At 49.2% G+C, this 27,509-nt stretch overlaps 1 protein-coding gene across 1 annotated transcript in view; it reads right to left on the bottom strand.

The window, feature by feature from the left end:
- iqch (IQ motif containing H) overlaps nucleotides 1-27,509 on the bottom strand; it is a 140,353-nt gene that overhangs the window by 14,013 nt on the left and 98,831 nt on the right. Inside the window, exons 16-19 of the mRNA XM_042327623.1 lie at nucleotides 19,597-19,717; nucleotides 17,694-17,814; nucleotides 16,967-17,132; nucleotides 5,996-6,154 (exon numbers count right to left, since the gene is read on the bottom strand). Coding sequence (XP_042183557.1) covers nucleotides 5,996-6,154; nucleotides 16,967-17,132; nucleotides 17,694-17,814; nucleotides 19,597-19,717 — 567 coding nt within the window. The remainder of the gene's footprint in view (nucleotides 1-5,995; nucleotides 6,155-16,966; nucleotides 17,133-17,693; nucleotides 17,815-19,596; nucleotides 19,718-27,509) is intronic.

Below are 27,509 nucleotides of genomic sequence, written 5' to 3' on the forward strand. Positions count from 1 at the left end.
TTTCGCATGGTGATTGTGGAAGAGGTAAACAGGAAGTATATATCCTGGTGATTGTGGAAGAGGTAAACAGGAAGTATATATACTGGTGATTGTGGAAGAGATAAACAGGAAGTATATAGCCTGGTGATTGTGGAAGAGGTAAACATGAAGTATATAGCCTGGTGATTGTGGAAGAGGTAAACAGGAAGTATATAGCCTGGTGATTGTGGAAGAGGTAAACAGGAAGCATATAGCCTGGTGATTGTGGAAGAGGTAAACAGGAAGTATATAGCCTGGTGATTGTGGAAGAGGTAAACAGGAAGTATATAGCCTGGTGATTGTGGAAGAGGTAAACAGGAAGTATATAGCCTGGTGATTGTGGAAGAGGTAAACAGGAAGTATATAGCCTGGTGGGCAGATGCTGTATTATTGCATTATAACTCCTATTTGGTTTTAAAGGTCCACTTCGGCCACAAAAAAACGGTCCAACTCCGACCCCCTTTCGAAATGTTAAAACAGAAATGGGGGTGTGTTTTTGGTGGTTCGTCAATGTGTCATTCTGGTCATGCGCGCAGAGACCAACGTAGCTAGTTTGTTAGCTAAACTAGCCACTGTAGCTGGCCAGTAACTCCTGCAGTATGTGTTGTGACGTAGCTAGTTTGTTAGCTAAGCTAGCCACTGTAGCTGGCCAGTAACTCCTCCAGTATGTGTTGTGACGTAGCTAGTTTGTTAGCTAAGCCACTGTAGCTAGTCTGTAACTCCTCCAGTATGTGTTGTGACGTAGCTAGTTTGTTAGCTAAGTTAGCCACTGTAGCTAGTCTGTAACTCCTCCAGTATGTATTGATGTGACGTAGCTAGCTTGTTAGCTAAGCTAGCAACTGTAGCTAGTCTTTAACTCCTCCAGTATGTGTTAATGACCCTATTGGCCGGGGGGGTGGCGTAATGTTGACCCTATTGGCCAGGGGGGGTGGCATAATGTTGGCCCTATTGGCCAGGGGTGTGTGGCATAATGTTGACCCTATTGGCCAGGGTGTGTGGGATAATGTTGACCCTATTGGCATAATGTTGACCCTATTGGGGGGGTGGCATAATGTTGACCCTATTGGCCAGGGTGTGTGGCATAATATTGACCCTATTGGCCAGGGTGTGTGTGGCATAATATTGACCCTATTGGCATAATATTGACCCTATTGCCCAGGGTGTGTGTGGCATAATATTGACCCTATTGGCCATAATGTGGCATAATGTTGACCCTATTGGCCAGGGGTGTGTGTGGCATAATGTTGACCCTATTGGCATAATGTTGACCCTATTGGCCGGGGGTGTGTGGCATAATGTTGACCCTATTGGCCAGGGGGTGTGTGGCATAATGTTGACCCTATTGGCCAGGGTGTGTGTGGCATAATGTTGACCCTATTGGCCAGGGTGTGTGTGGCATAATGTTGACCCTATTGGCCAGGGGTGTGTGGCATAATGTTGACCCTAGTGGCCAGGGTGTGTGGCATAATGTTGACCCTATTGGCCGGGGTGTGTGTGGCATAATGTTGACCCTATTGGCCAGGGTGTGTGTGGCATAATGTTGACCCTATTGGCTGGGGGTGTGGCATAATGTTGACCCTATTGGCTGGGGGGTGTGGCATAATGTTGACCCTATTTGCCAGGGGGTGTGGCATAATATTGACCCTATTGGCATAATGTTGACCCTATTGGCTGGGGTGTGTGTGGCATAATGTTGACCCTATTGGCCAGGGGGTGTGGCATAATGTTGACCCTATTGGCATAATGTTGACCCTATTGGCCAGGGGTGTGTGGCATAATGTTGACCCTATTGGCCAGGGGGTGTGGCATAATGTTGACCCTATTGGCCGAGGGGGTGTGGCATAATGTTGACCCTATTGGCCAGGGTGTGTGTGGCATAATGTTGACCCTATTGGCCAGGGTGTGTGTGGCATAATGTTGACCCTATTGGCCAGGGTGTGTGGCATAATGTTGACCCTATTGGCCAGGGTGTGTGGCATAATGTTGACCCTATTGGCTGGGGGTGTGTGGCATAATGTTGACCCTATTTGCCCGGGGGTGTGGGGCATAATATTGACCCTATTGGCCAGGGTGTGTGGCATAATGTTGACCCTATTGGCATAATGTTGACCCTATTGGCTGGGGTGTGTGGCATAATGTTGACCCTATTGGCCAGGGGTGTGGGGCATAATGTTGACCCTATTGGCCAGGGGGTGTGGCATAATGTTGAACCTATTGGCATATAATGTTGACCCTATTGGCCAGGGGTGTGTGGCATAATGTTGACCCTATTGGCCAGGGGGGTGTGGCATAATGTTGACCCTATTGGCCAGGGGGTGGCATAATGTTGACCCTATTGGCCCAGGGTGTGTGGCATAATGTTGACCCTATTGGCCGGGGGTGTGGCATAATGTTGACCCTATTGGCCGGGGGTGTGGCATAATGTTGACCCTATTGGCCAGGGTGTGTGTGGCATAATGTTGACCCTATTGGCTGGGGGGTGTGGCATAATGTTTACCCTATTGGCATAATGTTAACCCCATTGGCCAGGGGGTGTGTGGCATAATGTTGACCCTATTGGCCGGGGGTGGGCATAATGTTGACCCTATTGGCCGGGGGTGTGGCATAATGTTGACCCTATTGGCCGGGGGTGTGGCATAATGTTGACCCTATTGGCCGGGGGTGTGGCATAATGTTGACCCTATTGGCCAGGGTGTGTGGCATAATGTTGACCCTATTGGCATAATGTTGACCCTATTGGCTGGGGGTGTGGCATAATGTTGACCCTATTGGCCAGGGTTGTGCATAATGTTGACCCTATTGGCTGGGGGGTGTGGCATAATGTTGACCCTATTGGCATAATGTTGACCCTATTGGCTGGGGGTGTGTGGCATAATGTTGAACCTATTGGCTGGGGGGGGGGCGGGGGTGGCATATCACCTCATTATTATGGGGCATAATGTTGAATTCCATTCTGGGTTAGAGTTTAATTGTCATGGAGCATTGTGGTGCCAGTGTGCATGTTAAGTTCCTACACATGTCCTTAGGGTCGTACAGTGTTAAGGTCGGGGAGTATACTGTGTGATTTGTAATAACGGTGTTTGGGGAGTATGTGTGATTAGCGACCGTGATGAGCGCTGGGCAGCAGGGGGCACACGTGGGTTAACTGTTGGGCCTTCCATAATTAATTCATGTGTTTGAAAAGACACGCCAGGTCACTGACACGTGATACCAGATACAAGATACAGTTGATAGCATCATGACTCCAATAGTCTTAAGTTTACGTTTGGGATAGAAAACATCATTAGAATAGTGAGGCAATTGTGTAGAAATAAAATGACTAGAAAGGCCAAAGCCTCTAAGACCACGGCAATATGTCTGAATTGATCATTCTAGTTCTATGGCATTATATTTGTATGGGCAAACACACAATAGTACAATACTTATATCCAGAAACATAATTACGTAGAAGTCAGAGACTGCAGGACTAAAATTACACAGAAGAGAGGCAGCAGGATTAAACGCCCCCTGTCTGCTTCAGAGACCCAGCTTCAGGATTAAAACCCCCTGTCTGCTTCAGAGACCCAGCTTCAGGACTAAAACCCCCTGTCTGCTTCAGAGACCCAGCTTCAGGACTAAAACCCTCTGTCTGCTTCAGAGACCCAGCTTCAGGACTAAAACCCCCTGTCTGCTTCAGAGACCCCCTGGCTTCAGGGACTAAAAGCCCCTGTCTGCTTCAGAGACCCAGCTTCAGGACTAAAAGCTCCTGTCTGCTTCAGAGACCCAGCTTCAGGACTAAAACCCCTGTCTGCTTCAGAGACCCAGCTTCAGGATTAAAACCCCTGTCTGCTTCAGAGACCCAGCTTCAGGACTAAAAGCCCCTGTCTGCTTCAGAGACCCAGCTTCAGGACTAAAACCCCCTGTCTGCTTCAGAGACCCAGCAGCAGGACTAAAACCCCCTGTCTGCTTCAGAGACCCGGCTTCTGCCCATAACTCATTGTGATGGCCGTGTGCTTCCATTTGTCAGAGCCAGTCTCCTCACACAACAATAAAAGTATGTCCGCCCAGCAGGGATTTAATTGTGTTTGTAATATCCAGTGGTCTCTAATGATAGGCCAGTTCTAAAGACATTATCACGCAGCAGAGAGCAGGGTCGGAGACATATTGTTGTGGTACTGGTGCATCGAGAGATCTCACACACACACACACACACACACACACACACACACACACACACGCACGCACACACACACACACGCAAACACACACACACACACACACACAAACACGCACACACACGCAAACACACACGCAAACACACACACACACGCAAACACACACACACACACACACACACACACACACACACACACACACACACACACACACACACACACACACACACACACACACACCTGAATGTAAATGGATGTTTGATGAAATAAGACCAGTGGCAGACTAACAAGCGTAGACTCCTGTGTGTCTCTCCTAATAAAAGGAGTGTATTGTTTAGAGGCCTGGCTGGCTGATGTACGTCAAGCTGATCTAATGCGGCGCTCTGTTCAGGCACGCACAAACACACACACACACCACAGCTTGCATAATGAACACTATATCTATGCATTATTAATGGCTTCATTATCCAGGCTCATCAGTCAAAATGATAATGGATTAATTTAGCAGTTAAGCACCAGTTGGGTTCAGGCCAGAGCAGGGAGGACGTAATTACAGTATTTAGTTGTATTTAAATAAATAAACACGGATCAATGTGGGTGGATCTTATTGTGACACACTGAGACAATATTCAATGATAGATTTCAGCAATAAGGCCTGAGGGGTGTGATGGTGGTGGAGGAGGTGGAGGAAGAGGAGGAGGAGCTGGAGGATGTGGAGGAGGAGGAGAAGGACTTGGAGGAGGTGGAGGTAGTGGAGGAAGAGGAGGAGGTGGAGGATGTGGAGGTGGTGGATAATGATGTAGAGGTGGTGGTGGTGGAGGATGTGGAGGTAGTGGAGGATGTGGAGGTGGTGGAGGATGTGGAGGTGGTGGAGGATGTGGAGGTGGTGGTGGAGGAGGTGGAGGTAGTGGAGGATGTGGAGGTGGTGGAGGATGTGGAGGTGGTGGAGGATGTGGAGGTGGATGTGGCGGTGGTGGAGGATGTGGAGGTGGTGGAGGATGTGGAGGTGGTGGAGGAGGATGTGGAGGTGGTGGAGAAGGATGTGGAGGTGGAGAAGGTAGTGGTGGTGGAGGATGTGGAGGTGGTGGAGGAGGATGTGGAGGTGGTGGAGGAGGATGTGGAGGTGGTGGAGGAGGAGGTGGAGGTGGTGGAGGAGGATGTGGAGGTGGAGAAGGTGGTGGTGGTGGAGGATGTGGAGGTGGTGGAGGATGTGGAGGTGGTGGAGGAGGATGTGGAGGTGGTGGAGAAGGATGTGGAGGTGGAGAAGGTGGTGGAGGATGTGGAGGTGGTGGAGGATGTGGAGGTGGTGGAGGTGGAGGTGATGGAGGATGTGGAGGTGGTGGAGGAGGTGGTGGAGATGGAGGATGTGGAGGTGGTGGAGGAGGATGTGGAGGTGGTGGAGGAGGATGTGGAGGAGGATGTGGAGGTGGTGGAGAAGGATGTGGAGGAGAAGGTGGAGGTGGTGGAGGATGTGGAGGTGGTGGAGGAGGATGTGGAGGTGGTGGAGGAGGATGTGGAGGAGGATGTGGAGGTGGTGGAGAAGGATGTGGAGGAGGATGTGGAGGTGGTGGAGGATGTGGAGAGGATGGAGGAGGTGGAGGAGGAGGTGGAGATGATGGTGGTGAGAAGCAGGTTGTTGGTGGTGGAGGTGGTGAGAAGCAGGTTGTTGGTGGTGGAGGTGGTGAGAAGCAGGTTGTTGGTGGTAGGAGGGTGGGGGTCAGAAACAGGTTGGTTGGGGTCATAGGGACATTCTACAGGATTCTAAAACATATTGTAAAATCTGTTTGAAGAGAACAGAGATGAGAAACTAAAGGAACGCCTACAGCAGTTTCTTTGGATCCTTTCTGGCGCAGGAAGGGCTTGGTGAGGGGGACCTCCAGACGACTGGTCCTACAGTCCAGGCTTCCCCCCGTCATCATGAGCATCAGCTGGGTCATGGCCAACTGGTTACTATAGCTCAGGTCCAGGTCCACTGCCCACACCTAAAGAGAACAATAGCTGTTGTCACACCCACATCACCACTTAGATACTAAGTCAATGAACTGACATGAAAATAACTCAAATAACTTTTTCTTATCCTAACATCTTTTAATAGTGGCAATGTTTAGTTTCTATCAGGACTGATGGTGTGTTTCCATCAGGACTGATGGTGTGTTTCTATCAGGACTGATGGTGTGTTTCTATCAGGACTGATGGTGTGTTTCCATCAGGACTGATGGTGTGTTTCTATCAGGACCGATGGTGTGTTTCTATCAGGACTGATGGTGTGTTTCCATCAGGACTGATGGTGTGTTTCTATCAGGACCGATGGTGTGTTTCTATCAGGACTGATGGTGTGTTTCTATCAGGACTGATGGTGTGTTTCAGGACTGATGGTATGTTTCTATCAGGACTGATGGTGTGTTTCTATCAGGACTGATGGTGTGTTTCTATCGGGACTGATGATGTGTTTCTATCAGGACTGATGGTGTGTTTCTATCAGGACTGATGGTGTGTTTCTATCAGGACTGATGGTGTGTTTCTATCAGGACTGATGATGTGTTTCTATCAGGACTGATGGTGTGTTTCTATCTGATGGTGTGTTTCTATCAGGACTGATGGTGTGTTTCCATCTGATGGTGTGTTTCAGGACTGATGGTGTGTTTCTATCAGGACTGATGGTGTGTTTCAGGACTGATGGTGTGTTTCTATCAGGACTGATGGTGTGTTTCTATCAGGACTGATGGTGTGTTTCAGGACTGATGGAGTGTTTCTATCAGGACTGATGGTGTGTTTCTATCAGGACTGATGGTGTGTTTCCATCAGGACTGATGGTGTGTTTCTATCAGGACTGATGGTGTGTTTCCATCAGGACTGATGGTGTGTTTCCATCAGGACTGATGGTGTGTTTCTATCAGGACTGATGGTGTGTTTCCATCAGGACTGATGGTGTGTTTCCATCTGGACCGATGGTGTGTTTCTATCGGGACCGATGGTGTGTTTCTATCAGGACTGATGGTGTTTCCATCAGGACTGATGGTGTGTTTCCATCAGGACTGATGGTGTGTTTCTATCAGGACTGATGGTGTGTTTCCATCAGGACTGATGGTGTGTTTCTATCAGGACTGATGGTGTGTTTCTATCTGATGGTGTCTTTCTATCAGGACTGATGGTGTGTTTCTATCAGGACCGATGGTGTGTTTCTATCTGATGGTGTGTTTCTATCTGATGGTGTGTTTCTATCAGGACTGATGGTGTGTTTCTATCAGGACCGATGGTGTGTTTCTATCAGGACCGATGGTGTGTTTCAGGGCTGATGGTGTGTTTCTATCAGGACTGATGGTGTGTTTCAGGACTGATGGTGTGTTTCTATCAGGACTGATGGTGTGTTTCTATCTGATGGTGTGTTTCTATCTGATGGTGTGTTTCTATCAGGAGTGATGGTGTGTTTCTATCAGGACCGATGGTGTGTTTCTATCAGGACCGATGGTGTGTTTCAGGGCTGATGGTGTGTTTCTATCAGGACTGATGGTGTATTTCAGGACTGATGGTGTGTTTCTATCAGGACTGATGGTGTGTTTCTATCAGGACTGATGGTGTGTTTCCATCAGGACTGATGGTGTGTTTCTATCAGGACTGATGATGTTTTTCTATCTGATGGTGTGTTTCTATCAGGACTGATGGTGTGTTTCTATCAGGACCGATGGTGTGTTTCTATCAGGACTGATGGTGTGTTTCCATCAGGACTGATGGTGTGTTTCTATCAGGACTGATGGTGTGTTTCTATCAGGACTGATGATGTTTTTCTATCTGATGGTGTGTTTCTATCAGGACTGATGGTGTGTTTCTATCAGGACTGATGGTGTGTTTCTATCAGGACTGATGGTGTGTTTCTATCAGGACTGATGGTGTGTTTCCATCAGGACTGATGGTGTGTTTCTATCTGATGGTGTGTTTCTATCAGGACTGATGGTGTGTTTCCATCAGGACCGATGGTGTGTTTCTATCAGGACTGATGGTGTTCAGGCTCTTTAGTACTTTCTGCACATCAACATTAAAGGAAAACAACTACACATTCAAACAGAAACAAACTGGTTTAATATAAAAACCAACAAGCATTAATAGTAATCTTATATATATATATATATAGATATAGATATATATATATAGATAGATATATATAGATAGAGTTAGATATTATTATATAGATAGATATATATAGATAGAGATATATATTATTATATAGATAGATATATATATATACAGAGATAGATATTATTATATAGATAGATATATATAGATAGAGATAGATATTATTATATAGATAGATATCATTATATAGATAGATAGAGATAGATATCATTATATATATATATATATATATATATATATATATATATATATATATATAGAGAGAGAGAGTGATATATATATATATATATATATATATATATATATATATATATATATATATATATATATAGAGAGAGAGTGATATATTATATATATATATATATATATATAGATATATAGATATAGTCCTTAAGGTCTTAGCTTCATCAGGTATCAATCAACATTATTACATTATTACATTATTATTGGACAGTGTAAAACTGCTGCATTAGTACCTTCAAGTCCTGATGATATTATCCACCGTGAGAGGCATCAGGGGAGAGAAACACTGTTAATAACTCCTGCTTTAGAGGACACTGCAGCTTATAAGGCTAGCCTCTCGTGTGTGTGTGTGTGTGTGTGTCACCCCAATACCTAGCTCTTCAGCAGATCTCTACGGAGACGGGGAGACTCATTCCAGACCGTGTGTATGGCTGCATGGTAAATGACATCATTAGAAGTATATTAAGGGGGTCGTGACTGGTCATCTGGTCGTGGCCCACTGTTTAAAACTTGGCTAATTTCCCCATAATAACCTTGGTAGTTCCCAAATGGTGCCCAAATGGCACCCTATTCCCTATGTAGTGCACTACTTCAGACCAGGGTCCATGGACATCTAGTCTAAAGTAGTGCACTACATAGTGAATAGGGTGCCATTTGGGACTGTGTAGCTGTGGCCTCTCTTCACACAGAGACATAAATCCCAGCTGAAGGAGTTGTTAAAAACCAAACAGCAGTGGGAGCTCAGTCACCTGGCGCTCCTCACAGTAAACACTGCTGCTGAACACACCATGCAAATGGCTGCTTGCTTCCTGAACCACACACAGACACACACACGCGTGCACACGCACAGACAGACAGACACACACACGCGTGCACACGCACAGACAGACAGACACACACACGCGTGCACACGCACAGACAGACAGACACACACACGCGTGCACAAGCACAGACAGACAGACACACACACGCGTGCACACGCACAGACAGACAGACACACACACGCGTGCACACGCACAGACAGACAGACACACACACTTGTGCACACGCACAGACAGACAGACACACACATGCGTGCACACGCACAGACAGACAGACACACACACGCGTGCACACGCACAGACAGACAGACACAGACGTGCACACGCACAGACAGACAGACACACACACGCGTGCACACGCACAGACTGACAGACACACACACCCGTGCACACGCACAGACAGACAGACACACACACACACAGACAGACAGACACACACACACACAGACAGACAGACACACACACACGTGCACACGCACAGACTGACAGACACACACACGCGTGCACACGCACAGACAGACACACACACGCGTGCACACGCACAGACAGACAGACACACACACGCGTGCACACGTACAGACAGACAGACACACACACGCGTGCACACGCACAGACAGACAGACGCACACACGCGTGCACACGCACAGACAGACACATACACGCGTGCACACGCACAGACAGACAGACACACACACGTGTGCACACGCGCAGACAGACAGACACACACACGCGTGCACACGCACAGACTGACAGACACACACGCGTGCACACGCACAGACAGACAGACACACACACGCGTGCACACGCACAGACAGACAGACACACACACGCGTGCACACGCACAGACAGACAGACACATACACACATGCACACGCACAGACAGACAGACACACACACGCGTGCGCACGCACAGACAGACTGACTGACACACACACGCGTGCACACGCACAGACAGACTGACACATACACACGTGCACACGCACAGACAGACTGACACATACACACATGCACACGCACAAACTGACAGACAAACGCGTGCACACACAGACAGACAGACACATACACACAAGCACAAACACAGACACACACACATACATACACACACACGCACAGATACACACACACGTGCAAGGGTAGCTATCCCAACCCCAACATTACCCACTGACTACACTAAGGGTAGCTATCCCAACCCCAGCATTACCCACTGACTACCCTAAGGGTTACTATCCCAACCCCAACCCCACCCCAGCATTACCCACTGACTACACAAGGGTCGCTATCCCAACCCCAGCATTACCCACTGACTACCCTAAGGGTCGCTATCCCAACCCCACCCCAGCATTAACCACTGACTACACTAAGGGTCGCTATCCCAACCCCACCCCAGCATTACCCACTGACTACACTAAGGGTCGCTATCCCAACCCCACCCCAGCATTACCCACTGACTACACTAAGGGTTCCTATCCCAACCCCACCCCAGCATTACCCACTGACTACACTAAGGGTAGCTATCCCAACCCCAGCATTACCCACTGACTACACTAAGGGTCGCTATCCCAACCCCAGCATTACCCACTGACTACACTAAGGGTTACTATCCCAAACCCAGCATTACCCACTGAATACACTAAGGGTCGCTATCCCAACCCCACCCCAGCATTACCCACTGACTACACTAAGGGTTGCTATCCCAACCCCAGCATTACCCACTGACTACACTAAGGGTTACTATCCCAACCCCAGCATTACCCACTGACTACACTAAGGGTCGCTATCCCAACCCCAGCATTACCCACTGACTACACTAAGGGTCGCTATCCCCAGCCCAGCATTACCCACTGACTACACTAAGGGTTACTATCCCAACCCCAGCATTACCCACTGACTACACTAAGGGTCGCTATCCCAACCCCACCCAGCATTACCCACTGACTACACTAAGGGTCGCTATCCCCACCCCAGCATTACCCACTGACTACACTAAGGGTTGCTATCCCAACCCCACCCCAGCATTACCCACTGACTACACTAAGGGTCGCTATCCCAACCTTAGCATTACCCACTGACTACACTAAGGGTCGCTATCCCAACCCCACCCCAGCATTACCCACTGACTACACTAAGGGTAGCTATCCCAACCCCAGCATTACCCACTGACTACACTAAGGGTCACTATCCCACCCCAGCATTACCCGCTGACTACACTAAGGGTTACTATCCCAACCCCACCCCAGCATTACCCACTGACTATACTAAGGGTCACTATCCCAACCCCAGCATTATCCACTGACTACACTAAGGGTCACTATCCCAACCCCAGCATTATCCACTGACTACACTAAGGGTCGCTATCCCAACCCCAGCATTACCCACTGACTACACTAAGGGTCGCTATCCCAACCCCAGCATTACCCACTGACTACACTAAGGCTCACTATCCCAACCCCAGCATTACCCACTGACTACACTCAGGGTAGCTCTGCGTCAGTTGAGGCTCAAGCCAAAGTGGACACTGGGCCCTGCTTGCAGGACTAAGGACAGATCTGAGTACATCTATTTATCCTGTGTTAACTAAAACCCCTGTCAGGTTAATACCAGGCACTAGGGTGAGTGATGGACTGACAGACACACACACACACACACACACACACACAATAAGAACCCAACCCCCCCCCAATGTCTGCCTCCTTCATTGTCAGCGTTAACAAAGGGCAGTACAGCAGCTGGCCTCTGTAGGCTCTGTAGAGGTTCCATTAAAACCCTGTCTGATACTCCAGCTGATGTTTCAGTCACACTACAATGTGAGGACAGCACAGGAGAGGAGGGGGGACGACAAGGGCAAAAATAAACCCTATCTGGTCTTCTTATTCTCTGTCCTGGGTCACATGACCCTTCCTGGTCTTCTTATTGTCTGTTCTGGGTCACATGACCCTCCCTGGTCTTCTTATTCTCTGTCCTGGGTCACATGACCCTCCCTGGTCTTCTTATTCTCCATCCTGGGTCACATGACCCTCACTGGTCTTTTTATACTCCATCCTGGGTCACATGACCCTCACTGGTCTTCTTATTCTCTATCCTGGGTCACATGACCCTCCCTGGTCTTCTTATTCTCCCATTCTGGGTCACATAAAGGAGATGCAGCTCTCGGATGCAGGTCTGAATCTAAATAGATTAACAGGTGTGAATCTAAATAGATTAACAGGTCTGAATCTAAATAGATCCACAGGTCTGAATCTAAATAGATTCACAGGTCTGATTCTAAATGGATTTACAGGTCCGAATCTAAATAGATTAACAGGTCTGATTCTAAATGGATTTACAGGTCCGAATCTAAATAGATTTACAGGTCTGAATCTAAATAGATTAACAGGTCTGAATCTAAATGGATTAACAGGTCTGAATCTAAATAGATTAACAGGTCTGAATCTAAATAGATTCACAGGTCTGGATCTAAATAGATTCACAGGTCTGAATCTAAATGGATTAAAAGGTCTGAATCTAAATGGATATATATGCAGACCAGTCACATCTTTCAAATGGCACACGATGTTGTATAGTGCACTACCATTGACCAGGGCCCTAATTAACGAAGTAGTGTTTACATTGTCTCCGTCGGCCACACACCATACTGATTGGTCTCCGTCGGCCACACACCATACTGATTGGTCTCCGTTGGCCACACACCATACCATACTGATTGGTCTCCGTTGGCCACACACCATACCATACTGATTGGTCTCCGTTGGCCACACACCATACCATACTGATTGGTCTCCGTTGGCCACACACCATACCATACTGATTGGTCTCCGTTGGCCACACACCATACCATACTGATTGGTCTCCGTTGGCCACACACCATACCATACTGATTGGTCTCCGTTGGCCACACACCATACCATACTGATTGGTCTCCGTTGGCCACACACCATACCATACTGATTGGTCTCCGTTGGCCACACACCATACCATACTGATTGGTCTCCGTTGGCCACACACCATACCATACTGATTGGTCTCCGTTGGCCACACACCATACCATACTGATTGGTCTCCGTTGGCCACACACCATACCATACTGATTGGTCTCCGTTGGCCACACACCATACCATACTGATTGGTCTCCGTTGGCCACACACCATACCATACTGATTGGTCTCCGTTGGCCACACACCATACTGATTGGTCTCCGTTGGCCACACACCATACTGATTGGCATTGACTACTTCGTAGCATTCCTTGTAGGAAAGATTTAACACTCAGTACTCAGTATAACATTAATAAACATGTCCCTGCTACAACTACATGTCAAAGGCTTGACTCAGACTGTCTGGTAGTGTCCAGCTTCAGTCAAGACACTGCACCCCCCGAAGACACTGCCTCCCCAAAGACACTGAACCCCCAACCCCGAAGACACTGACCCCCAACCCTGAAGACACTGCCCCCCAAAGACAATGACCCCCTATGAAGACACTGCCCCCCGAATACAAATTAATTCATCCACAAACACAAAAATAATTTGTTATATGTCTGATATAATTGCGTTTTCATGAATTTGATGTTGTAATCTTTAATTTAAAGACCAGGGGACACGGAAGTATGAAGTAGGAACGGGTCACTTGCAGAGGGTATTCTATCAGCCGCGTGTCACGGAAACCATTCCATAGCCCCTTCTGGATCAATACTTGAGTCAATACAGCCGCCTGCTAGACGCTGAGGTTAAACTACCATGAAGTAATCTGCTTCCAATGTCATCAATCAACCCATGTCTCAACACAAATACAACCCCAGAGAGGTGGAAGACAAAGTGACTTGACTATGTTCATATGTACGTTGTTCTAAGTAGACCGGCCAACATCGTCAGAATACTGTAAGCATCCAGCCTGGGGTCCAAGCATCCAGCCTGGGATCCAAGCACCCGGCCTGGGGTCCAATGACCCAGCCTGGGAACCAAGCATCCAGACTGGGATCCAAGCATCCAGCCTGGGGTCCAAGCATCCAGCCTGGGATCCAAGCACCCAGCCTGGGATCCAAGCATCCAGCCTGGGATCCAAGCATCCATCCTGGGATCCAAGCATCCATCCTGGGATCCAAGCATCCGGCCTGGGATCCAAGCATCCGGCCTGGGATTCAAGCATCCGGCCTGGGATCCAAGCATCCGGCCTGGGATCCAAGCATCCGGCCTGGGATCCAAGCATCCGGCCTGGGATCCAAGCATCCAGCCTGGGATCCAAGCATCCAGCCTGGGATCCAAGCATCCATCCTGGGATCCAAGCATCCAGCCTGGGATACAAGCATCCAGCCTGGGATCCAAGCATCCAGCCTGGGATCCAAGCATCCAGCCTGGGATCCAAACATCCATCCTGGGATCCTAGCATCCGGCCTGGGATCCAAGCATCCAGCCTGGGATCCAATCATCCAGCCTGGGATCCAAGCATCCAGCCTGGGATCCAAGCATCCGGCCTGGGATCCAAGCATCCGGCCTGGGATCCAAAGTGACATGATGAAACTGAGCATATCAGTCTTGATTCCAGTGCCTCGTAATCACAAAGCATCTCAGAAGTAGAAAAACTGACCTGAGACCAATTTTTCCTTTCAATTAATAACGAATAAGAGGAGATGACCTGATCTGAGACACTGTGAATATGAGCCCCGGCTATCCAGTCATAGGGCCAAACACAGACAGTCAGACAGATCATTCCCCCAGAAGCAGTCAATCAGATCTCTTTAGAATGACCTATAGATAGCCTAAATAGACCCCTGCCACCCTGCCTGTCTTGGGGTTGTTATAAGGTCAGAGGGCATCATCAGTTTATTGACACAATAAGAGTTGGCAGTTTATTAGATGGTTCTGCTCTCTGTCTATCCTGGAGAAGTAGGGGGAGGGGAGAGAGAGAGATCTATCCTGGAGAAGTAGGGGAGGGGAGAGAGAGAGATCTATCCTGGAGAAGTAGGGGGAGGGGAGGGAGAGAGAGAGAGGGGGGGAAGAGAGAGAGAGAGACAGAGAGAGACAGAGAGAGGGAGAGAGAGACAGAGAGAGGGAGAGAGAGAGAGAGAGAGAGAGAGAGAGAGAGCGAGAGAGAGAGAGAGGGGGGGAAGAGAGAGAGAGAGATAGACAGAGAGAGGGAGAGAGAGAGAGAGAGAGAGAGAGAGAGAGAGAGAGAGACATCTATCTGCTGATGTGTGTCCTCCTCCCTGACCTAACCTCAGCTTCCCTAAATTGATCTTCTGACCAGCAAAGTAACAACCTATACCTGTCTGCAACGGCGTGATCGACTACACGACTCTGGATTGGAGGGACCACTATACTGCCTGTCTACAGATGTAGGATTTAAAATTAAATCACCCTATTGCAGGACAATTGTCGTGTATTTAAAGTTTTAAAAAGGCTTCTGAAGTTTCAGACTTGATTTTCCCCACACGAAAAATGCATCAACTTCTACAAGATTGTCCATTAATTATAATCCACATCATAATTCACATTTCCTGTTGCTGCAGCAAACTGGCTCAAATTAAGATCCTACATCTGTATTCAGTCAACAACCCACTGAATACCTACCTACTAATCTCAGAACCTGCCCTGGCTAGCTACGACATCTGGTTGTGGAGGCAGTGGTTACATTTAGACACTCATGAGAGACTACCTCCCTACTAATGTCAGAACCTGCCCTGGCTAGCTACGACATCTGGTTGTGGAGGCAGTGGTTACATTTAGACACTCATGAGAGACTACCTCCCTACTAATGTCAGAACCTGCCCTGGCTAGCTACGACATCTGGTTGTGGAGGCAGTGGTTTCATTTAGACACTCATGAGAGACTACCTCCCTACTAATGTCAGAACCTGCCCTGGCTAGCTACGACATCTGGTTGTGGAGGCAGTGGTTTCATTTAGACACTCATGAGAGACTACCTCCCTACTAATGTCAGAACCTGCCCTGGCTAGCTACGACATCTGGTTGTGGAGGCAGTGGTTTCATTTAGACACTCATGAGAGACTACCTCCTGATGTATGTTTCTCCCTGTCTCTCCTAGCTGCTGCTCCAGTGTCCCAGGGCCTCCCTGTCTCTCCTAGCTGCTGCTCCAGTGTCCTAGGGCCTCCCTGTCTCTCCTAGCTGCTGCTCCAGTGTCCTAGGACCTCCCTGTCACTCCTACCTGCTGCTCCAGTGTCCTAGGGCCTCCCTGTCTCTCCTAGCTGCTGCTCCAGTGTCCCAGGGCCTCCCTGCCTCTCCCACCTGCTGCTCCAGTGTCCTAGGGCCTCATTTTCTCTCCAACCTGCTGCTCCAGTGTCCCAGGGCCTCCCTGTATCTCCTACCTGCTGCTCCAGTGTCCTAGGGCCTCCCTGTATCTCCTACCTGCTGCTCCAGTGTCCTAGGGCCTCCCTGCCTCTCCTAGCTGCTGCTCCAGTGTCCTAGGGCCTCCCTGCCTCTCCTAGCTGCTGCTCCAGTGTCCCAGGGCCTCCCTGCTCTATCTCCTACCTGCTGCTCCAGTGTCCTAGGGCCTCCCTGTATCTCCTAGCTGCTGCTCCAGTGTCCTAGGGCCTCCCTGTATCTCCTACCTGCTGCTCCAGTGTCCTAGGGCCTCCCTGTATCTCCTACCTGCTGCTCCAGTGTCCTAGGGTCCAGGAATGTGGCCAGGTCCATAGAGACATGTCCGATGATGTGGCGTTGAAGACAGGCCTGTCCCACACGGAGACAGAGGGTGTGCAGGGCATCAGGACACACAGAGGTTTGAGGCACTGAGGATCCTGCAGTCTCCAACTCACTGACAGAAGAAGAAGAGGAAGAAGAGGAAGAAGAGGAAGAAGCTGTCCAATGTAAATAAAAGTGTTTTATTACAACCCTTGAGAAACACACATACTCAGACACAGGTTAGAGAGGTTGGGGCAGAGGAGTTTTAGGGGTTCAGTTCACGAAGGGTACAACGGCAGGAGATGTCATCTCAAATTTAATCCCAGCAACACTTGGATTTCCAGCTCACTTCCTGTCAGAAGTCCGGTTGCTGGACCAACTCTCTAACCTCTAGGCACGGTGACCTCTAACCTCTAGGCTGCACAGTGACCTCTAACCTCTAGGCTGCATACCTGGTGACCTCTAACCTCTAGGCTGCACGGTGACCTCTAACCTCTAGGCTGCCTACCTGGTGACCTCTAACCTCTAGGCTGCCTACCTGGTGACCTCTAACCTCTAGGCTGCCTACCTGGGGCCGTGGAGCTGGTCTCCACAGGACAGCACAGTGACCTCTAACCTCTAGGCAGCCTACCTGGGGCTGTGGAGCTGGTCTCCACAGGACAGCATGGTGACCTCTAACCTCTAGGCTGCCTACCTGGGGCCGTGGAGCTGGTCTCCACAGGACAGCACGGTGACTTCCCCGTCTGGCTGCAGTAGCAGGTCTACTGTTAGACAGGTAACACTGTCTGAGGGAGGGTATCCCTCCACTACACCACCTGGAGGGGGAGGAGAATGAGGGGGTGAGAAGTGGCAGGGGGAGGAGGAGGAGGAGGAGAATGAGGGGGTGAGAAGTGGCAGGGGGAGGAGGAGGAGGAGAATGAGGGGGTGAGAAGTGGCAGGGGAGGAGGAGGGGGTGAGAAGTGGCAGAGGGAGGAGAAGGAGGAGAATGAGGGGGTGAGAAGTGGCAGGGGGAGGAGGAGGAGGAGAATGAGGGGGTGAGAAGTGGCAGGGGGAGGAGGAGGGGGTGAGAAGTGGCAGAGGGAGGAGAAGGAGGGGGTGAGAAGTGGCAGGGGAGGAGGAGAAGGAGAATGAGGGGGTGAGAAGTGGCAGGGGGAGGAGGAGGAGGAGGAGAATGAGGGGGTGAGAAGTGGCAGGGGGAGGAGAAGGAGGAGAATGAGGGGGTGAGAAGTGGCAGAGGGAGGAGGAGGAGGAGAATGAGGGGGTGAGAAGTGGCAGGGGGAGGAGAAGGAGGAGAATGAGGGGGTGAGAAGTGGCAGGGGAGGAGAAGGAGGAGAATGAGGGGGTGAGAAGTGGCAGGGGGAGGAGAAGGAGGAGAATGAGGGGGTGAGAAGTGGCAGGGGGAGGAGGAGGAGGAGAATGAGGGGGTGAGAAGTGGCAGGGGAGGAGGAGGAGGAGAATGAGGGGGTGAAAAGTGGCAGGGGAGGAGAAGGAGGAGAATGAAAATGTGGAGTAGCAGGAGGGGATGGGGAGGAAGAGGAGGGCATGGGGAGGAAGAGGAGGGGATGGGGAGGAAGGGGAGGGGATGGGGAGGAAGAGGAGGGGATGGGGAGGAAGAGGAGGGGATGGGGAGTAAGGGGAGGGGATGGGGAGGAAGAGGAGGGGGATGGGGAGGAAGGGGAGGGGATGGGGAGGAAGAGGAGGGGAGGAAGAGGAGGGGATGGGGAGGGGATGGGGAGAAAGAGGAGGGGATGGGGAGAAAGAGGCGGGGATGGGGAGGAAGAGGAGGGTATGGGGAGGAAGAGGAGGGGATGGGGAGGAAGGGGAGGGGGATGGGGAGGAAGAGGAGGGGATGGGGAGGAAGAGGCGGGGATGGGGAGGAAGAGGAGGGGATGGGGAGGAAGGGGAGGGAATGGGGAGAAAGAGGAGGGGATGGGGAGGAAGAGGAGGGGATGGGGAGGAAGGGGAGGGAATGGGGAGAAAGAGGAGGGGATGGGGAGGAAGAGTAGGGGATGGGGAGGAAGAGGCGGAGGGGTACAGTAAAATATAAATAGCAATAACGAGGAAGTTGAGTTTGAGTGAAAACAGAGAAACGATAAAATATATTTTTTTAAACCAACTGACACCTGATCTCTTTTCCCCCAAACTGACATTGAGGGTAGTGTCCCAAATGGCACCCTAATCCCTTTGCAGTGCACTACTTTAGACCAGAGCTCTGGTCAAAAGGAGTGCACTATAGAGGGGGTAGGGCATCGTTTGGAACACTACCCTTACAGAGATGCTGCCAGGAGCAGCTGTTCATCATCATTCAAGGGACCATCAGAATAATAGATTCATTCTGTCCATTCACATATTCAGATTGGACACATTTGGGCAATTATAAAAAGGTCTAAGGAATAAGAATGACTGTATTCAAATCAGAACCTTTCGTTGGCCTTCGCTGTGCACATATAGTGGCGCTTGTATATATATATATATATATGTGTGTGTGTGTGTGTGTGTGTAATGTGGTGTATGCATTGCGTACTCGTCCCTGTGTGTGTGTCCATCCGTCCCTGCGTGTGTGCGTGTGTGTGCGTGTGTGTGTGTGTGTGTGAGACCATGTCTAAGGAAGGTGTCCAGGAAACAGGTCCAGGTGGGGTAACAGGAGGTCTTAACAGGCTGGGCATAGTGGGACAACCACTCTGGAACCTCCTCCAGGTACTTCATAAGAACAGGCTCCTGGGGGAGGAGAGAGAGAGATACAGAGAGAGAGAGATACAGAGAGAGAGAGAGGTACAGAGAGAGAGATACAGAGAGAGAGATACAGAGAGAGAGAGATACAGACAGAGACAGAGAGAGATACAGAGAGAGAGAGAGGTACAGACAGAGAGAGAGATACAGAGAGAGAGATACAGATAGAGAGAGAGAGAGAGAGACAGAGAGAGAGAGAGAGAGAGAGAGAGAGAGAGACAGAGAGAGAGAGAGAGAGAGAGAGAGAGAGAGAGAGAGAGAGAGAGAGAGAGAGAGAGAGAGAGAGAGAGAGAGAGAGAGAGAGAGAGAGACAGAGAGAGAGAGAGAGAAAGAGTGAAAGAAGACAATAAACAAAAGTCAAATAAACAATAAACAATAACAAATGTACAATAAACATTACACATACCGAGTGTCAATCAGATGTTCCAACGGAATACATTATTACCTATATACAGTGTTATATAGAGGTGGCAGGTAGCCTAGTGGTTAGAGTGTTGGACTAGTAACCAGCAGGTAGCCTAGTGGTTAGAGTGTTGGACTAGTAACCAGCAGGTAGCCTAGTGGTTAGAGCGTTGGACTAGTAACCAGCAGGTAGTCTAGTGGTTAGAGTGTTGGGCCAGTAACCAGCAGGTAGTCTAGTGGTTAGAGTGTTGGGCCAGTAACCAGCAGGTAGCCTAGTGGTTAGAGCGTTGGACTAGTAACCAGCAGGTAGCCTAGTGGTTAGAGTGTTGGGCCAGTAACCAGCAGGTAGCCTAGTGGTTAGAGTGTTGGACCAGTAACCAGCAGGTAGCCTAGTGGTTAGAGTGTTGGGCCAGTAACCAGCAGGTAGCCTAGTGGTTAGAGTGTTGGACTAGTAACCAGCAGGTAGCCTAGTGGTTAGAGCGTTGGACTAGTAACCAGCAGGTAGTCTAGTGGTTAGAGTGTTGGGCCAGTAACCAGCAGGTAGCCTAGTGGTTAGAGTGTTGGGCCAGTAACCAGCAGGTAGCCTAGTGGTTAGAGTGTTGGGCCAGTAACCAGCAGGTAGCCTAGTGGTTAGAGTGTTGGGCCAGTAACCAGCAGGTAGCCTAGTGGTTAGAGTGTTGGGCCAGTAACCAGCAGGTAGCCTAGTGGTTAGAGTGTTGGACTAGTAACCAGCAGGTAGCCTAGTGGTTAGAGTGTTGGACTAGTAACCAGCAGGTAGCCTAGTGGTTAGAGCGTTGGACTAGTAACCAGCAGGTAGTCTAGTGGTTAGAGTGTTGGACTAGTAACCAGCAGGTAGCCTAGTGGTTAGAGTGTTGGACTAGTAACCAGCAGGTAGCCTAGTGGTTAGAGCGTTGGACTAGTAACCAGCAGGTAGTCTAGTGGTTAGAGTGTTGGGCCAGTAACCAGCAGGTAGCCTAGTGGTTAGAGCGTTGGACTAGTAACCAGCAGGTAGCCTAGTGGTTAGAGTGTTGGGCCAGTAACCAGCAGGTAGCCTAGTGGTTAGAGCATTGGACCAGTAACCAGCAGGTAGCCTAGTGGTTAGAGTGTTGGACTAGTAACCAGCAGGTAGCCTAGTGATTAGGGTGTTGGCCTAGTAACCAGCAGGTAGCCTAGTGGTTAGAGTGTGGAGGCGGCAGGTAGCCTAGTGGTTAGAGTGTTGGACCAGTAACCAGCAGGTAGCCAGCAGGTAGCCTAGTGGTTAGAGCGTTGGACTAGTAACCAGCAGGTAGTCTAGTGGTTAGAGTGTTGGGCCAGTAACCAGCAGGTAGCCTAGTGGTTAGAGCGTTGGACTAGTAACCAGCAGGTAGCCTAGTGGTTAGAGTGTTGGGCCAGTAACCAGCAGGCATTTCGCTACACTCGCATTAACATCTGCTAACCATGTGTATGTGACAAATAAAATTTGATTTGATTTGATTTGAGGTAGCCTAGTGGTTAGAGCATTGGACCAGTAACCAGCAGGTAGCCTAGTGGTTAGAGTGTTGGACTAGTAACCAGCAGGTAGCCTAGTGGTTAGGGTGTTGGCCTAGTAACCAGCAGGTAGCCTAGTGGTTAGAGTGTGGAGGCGGCAGGTAGCCTAGTGGTTAGAGTGTAGAGGTGGCAGGTAGCCTAGTGGTTAGAGTGTTGGACTAGTAACCAGCAGGTAGCCTAGTGGTTAGAGTGTTGGACCAGTAACCAGCAGGTAGCCTAGTGGTTAGAGTGTAGAGTGCAGTCGTTCTGCCCCTGAACAGGCACTTAACCCACTGTTCCCCTGAACAAGGCACTTAACCCACTGTTCCCCTGAACAAGGCACTTAACCCACTGTTCCCCTGAACAAGGCACTTAACCCACTGTTCCCCTGAACAAGGCACTTAACCCACTGTTCCCCTGAACAAGGCACTTAACCCACTGTTCCCCTGAACAAGGCACTTAACCCACTGTTCCCCTGAACAAGGCAGTTAACCCACTGTTCCCCTGAACAAGGCAGTTAACCCACTGTTCCCCTGAACAAGGCAGTTAACCCACTGTTCCCCTGAACAAGGCAGTTAACCCACTGTTCCCCGGTACGCTGTCATTGTAAATAAGAATTTGTTCTGAACTGACTTGCCGAGTTAAATAAAAGGTACAATAAACAAAAAACAGAAATTTGAGAAAGAATTTGAATGAACAAATACAATTTTTTTGGGCTCCCAGTACAATGCACTATTTACAATCAAAGTGCATTATAACATTTAAAAAATATATATAGTTAATGAGAGAAGAAATGTGTTGAAAGCTCTCGAAACATTACGTCTAGAATACAAAATGTTTTTGTTGTTGTTGTCTTTCTATGTTTGTACATTATCAAAGTTTATTATTTTTATTGACTCAACAGCCAGGAGCATTACTGCTTTCACTGTGAGTGGATTCTGTCTGGCTCCACTGAACACCAGACTGAATGAGAGTGTTAGGACGTTCATATCAGACCCGCATGGGTTCAAACAGTATTCCAAAATGTTTCAAATCATTTTGGGAGTGGTTACTCACTGGAGTGCCAGACGTTTGAACTGTGTTGAGACTGGATCTGTTGGTCTATTAACTCAGGCAAGCTCAATCTAGCCCAGATAAAGTATTTGAAAATGATTATCGAATAGTATTTGAACCCCGGTCTGATGTTTGTTATTTCTGTCATGTACCAGTCATCATCATATTCCAGTACGGTGTGTGTGTGTGTGTGTGTGTGTGTGTGTGTGTGTGTGTGTGTGTGTGTGTGTGTGTGTGTGTGTGTGTGTGTGTGTGTGTGTGTGTACTGTAAGATCCAGGGTCAACAACACGTTGCCACAGTGATTCCGCTTCGCTACACACCATAAAGCACACAATGGCGCTGCAAAAAAAAAAAAAAAAAAAAATGTAAAGGACGGAAACGACGGTTGTCGTTAGTTCTCAACGGAAGAGCGACCTCACCCCAAGACTTTCCTTATAGATGACCTTCGCAGAGGGACGGCGGGGGTAGATGAGGGGAGAAAGGAGGGGATTTTATTTAGCAATACTTTTTTCGGACTTAAAACTGCGAGCTACACTCTGTGAGAGGATCGAAACCTTGCTGTGTCCACATAAAGCAGAGATATCTGGACATAAATAAAACAGCTCAGAGTCACATGAACTCAGCAAAAAAAAAAAACGTCCCTTTATCAGGACCCTGTCTTTCAAAGATAATTAGTAAAAATCCAAATAACTTCACAGATCTTCATTGTAAAGGGTTTAAACACTGTTTCTCATTGCTTGTTCAATGAACCATAAACAATTAATGAACATGTACCTGTGGAACGGTCGTTAAGACACTAACAGTTTACAGACGGTAGGCAATTATGGTCACAGTTATGAAAACTTAGGACCTGAAAGAGGCCGTTCTACAGACTCTGAAAAACACCAAAAGAAAGATGCCCAGGTTCCCTGCTCATCTGCGTGAACGTGCCTTAGGCATGCTGCAAGGAGGCATGAGGACTGCAGATGTGGTCAGGGCAATAAATTGCAATGTCCGTACTGTGAAACGCCTAAGACAGCGCTGCAGGGAGACAGGACAGACAGCTGATCGTCTTCGCAGTGGCAGACCATGTGTAACAACACCTGCACAGGATTGGTACATCCGAACATCACAACAAACCCACCGTCGCTGGACTAGACAGGACTGGCAAAAAGTGCTCTTCTCTGACGAGTCGCGGTTTAGTCTCACCAGGGGTCGATGGTCGGATTCGCGCTCATCGTCGAAGGAATGAGCGTTACACCGAGGCCTGTACTCTGGAACGGGATCGATTTGGAGGTGGAGGGTCCGTCACGGTCTGGGGCGGTGTGTCACAGCATCATCGGACTGAGCTTGTTGTCATTGCAGGAAATCTCAACGCTGTGCGTTACAGGGAAGACATGACCCTCCCTCATGTGGTACCCTTCCTGCAGGCTCATCCTGACATGACCCTCCAGCATGACAATGCCACCAGCCATACTGCTCGTTCTGTGCGTGATTTCCTACAAGACAGGAATGTCAGTGTTCTGCCATGGTCAGCGAAGAACCCGGATCTCAATCCCATTGAGCACATCTGGGACCTGTTGGATCAGAGGGTGAGGGCTAGGGCCATTCCCCCCAGAAATGTCTGGGACCTGTTGGATCGGAGGGTGAGGGCTAGGGCCATTCCCCCCAGAAATGTCTGGGACCTGTTGGATCAGAGGGTGATTCTCCACAGAAATGTCTGGGACCTGTTGGATCGGAGGGTGAGGGCTAGGGCCATTCTCCCAGAAATGTCTGGGCCCTGTTGGATCGGAGGGTGAGGGCTAGGGCCATTCTCCCAGAAATGTCTGGGACCTGTTGGATCGGAGGGTGAGGGCTAGGGCCATTCCCCCAGAAATGTCTGGGACCTGTTGGATCGGAGGGTGAGGACTAGGGCCATTCCCCCAGAAATGTCTGGGACCTGTTGGTCGGAGGGCGAGGGCTAACCATTCCCCCAGAAAACTGTCTGGGACCTGTTGGAGGAGGGTGAGGGCTACAGGGCATTCCCCCACCAGAAATGTCCAGGAACGTTGCAGGTGCCTTGTTCAGGAAGAGTGGGGTAACATCTCACAGCAAGAACTGGCAAATCTGGTGCAGTCCATGAGGAGGAGATGCACTACAGTACCTAATGCAGCTGGTGGCCACACCAGATACTGACTGTTACTTTAGATTTTGACCCCCCCCCACCAGGACGTCTGAGGAACTTTGTTCAGGGACACATTATAGAACGTTTCCTGTCCTCAGTCTTACACTAGGAACATCTGAGGAACATTTCCTGTCCTCAGTCTGACACGAGGGACGTCTGAGGAACGTTTCCTCTCCTCAGTCTGACACGAGGGACGTCTGAGGAACGTTTCCTCTGAGGAACATTTCCTCTCCTCAGTCTGACACTAGGGACGTCTGAGGAACGTTTCCTCTCCTCAGTCTGACACGAGGGACGTCTGAGGAACGTTTCCTCTCCTCAGTCTGACACGAGGGACGTCTGAGGAACGTTTCCTCTCCTCAGTCTGACACGAGGGACGTCTGAGGAACGTTTCCTCTCCTCAGTCTGACACGAGGGACGTCTGAGGAACGTTTCCTCTCCTCAGTCTGACACGAGGGACGTCTGAGGAACGTTTCCTCTCCTCAGTCTGACACGAGGGACGTCTGAGGAACGTTTCCTCTCCTCAGTCTGACACGAGGGACGTCTGAGGAACGTTTCCTCTCCTCAGTCTGACACGAGGGACGTCTGAGGAACGTTTCCTCTCCTCAGTCTGACACTGAAAGCTTTTGGTTTTATACATTACTGCCACCGGTGTAACTGCTAAACTGCTTTCTGACTGTACTGCATGATTGTAGGAGGTTTACTAACACGTTAGTTCTATTATGTTGACTAGGACGTGACAATGTTGTAGGTTGTGTGTAGAGGTTAGAGGTCATGATATGAAGGTTTGGCTTGGAAAAGGTATTTTCACCTGGTCACAGACAGCTGATGGGTTGTGCACTGAAGTCCACAAGCGAAGGGAAAAGGTGAGAGGAGGAGAGAGAGTAGATAGTAGCGAGAAGGAATTATATATACAAGAAGGGAAGTGATTATGCTGTTTTTATGCGGTTGCTATGAAAGTGAGGGGTGTATTCATTCTGCCAATTCTGTTGAAAAACATTTCTTAAACAGAAGCAAACGTAACGACATGGGGATAAACATACCTGAATGTGTCCAATAGAAACTCTCATTTGCAACTGTTGGACTAATGATTATACCCTAGATCAGCTAGATGCAGGCCAGAGGTGATACTGTTGGACTAATGATTATACCCTAGATCAGCTAGATGCAGGCCAGAGGTGATACTGTTGGACTAATGATTATACCCTAGATCAGCTAGATGCAGGCCAGAGGTGATACTGTTGGACTAATGATTATACCCTAGATCAGCTAGATGCAGGCCAGAGGTGATACTGTTGGACTAATGATTATACCCTAGATCAGCTAGATGCAGGCCAGAGGTGATACTGTTGGACTAATGATTACACCCTAGATCAGCTAGATGCAGGCCAGAGGTGATACTGTTGGACTAATGATTATACCCTAGATCAGCTAGATGCAGGCCAGAGGTGATACTGTTGGACTAATGATTATACCCTAGATCAGCTAGATGCAGGCCAGAGGTGATACTGTTGGACTAATGATTATACCCTAGATCAGCTAGATGCAGGCCAGAGGTGATACTGTTGGACTAATGATTATACCCTAGATCAGCTAGATGCAGGCCAGAGGTGATACTGTTGGACTAATGATTATACCCTAGATCAGCTAGATGCAGGCCAGAGGTGATACTGTTGGACTAATGATTATACCCTAGATCAGCTAGATGCAGGCCAGAGGTGATACTGTTGGACTAATGATTATACCCTAGATCAGCTAGATGCAGGCCAGAGGTGATACTGTTGGACTAATGATTATACCCTAGATCAGCTAGATGCAGGCCAGAGGGTACAAGGAGATATTGAATGTGTCTCCGTCTGTCACCTTGATTACTCAACATCCTCTCGACCTGTGTGCACCTACTAGGTTGTAGCAACTCATGATGGGTACAGGGAACATTCTAGTATCATGTAGTAACCTAAACCTATCGATGATAACAATGAGCTGGGTGAATGGAATATGAATGACAGTCATCCAATATGCTGTAATACTCGCCCCTGATCTTAAACGGTACCGACCACCACTGTGTTATGGGTCGTACTCGCCCCTGATCTTAAACGGTACCAACCACCACTGTGTTATGGGTCGTACTCGCCCCTGATCTTAAACGGTACCGACCACCCCTGTGTTTGGGTCGTATGGGTCGTACCGCCACCACTGATCTTAAACGATCTTAAACGGTACCAACCACCACTGTGTTTATGGGTCGTACTCGCCCCTGATCTTAAACGGTACCGACCACCACTGTGTTTATGGGTCGTACTCGCCCCTGATCTTAAACGGTACCGACCACCACCTGTGTTTATGGGTCGTACTCGCCCCTGATCTTAAACGGTACCCGACCACCACTGTGTTATGGGTCGTACTCGCCCCTGATCTTAAACGGTACCCGACCACCACTGTGTTATGGGTCGTACTCGCCCCTGATCTTAAACGGTACCCGACCACCACTGTGTTATGGGTCGTACTCGCCCCTGATCTTAAACGGTACCCGACCACCACTGTGTTATGGGTCGTACTCGCCCCTGATCTTAAACGGTACCGACCACCACTGTGTTATGGGTCGTACTCGCCCCTGATCTTAAACGGTACCGACCACCCTGTGTTATGGGTCGTACTCGCCCCTGATCTTAAACGGT

The sequence above is a fragment of the Oncorhynchus tshawytscha genome, linkage group LG01 (genome assembly GCF_018296145.1).
Source record: "Oncorhynchus tshawytscha isolate Ot180627B linkage group LG01, Otsh_v2.0, whole genome shotgun sequence".
Lineage (NCBI taxonomy): Eukaryota > Metazoa > Chordata > Actinopteri > Salmoniformes > Salmonidae > Oncorhynchus > Oncorhynchus tshawytscha.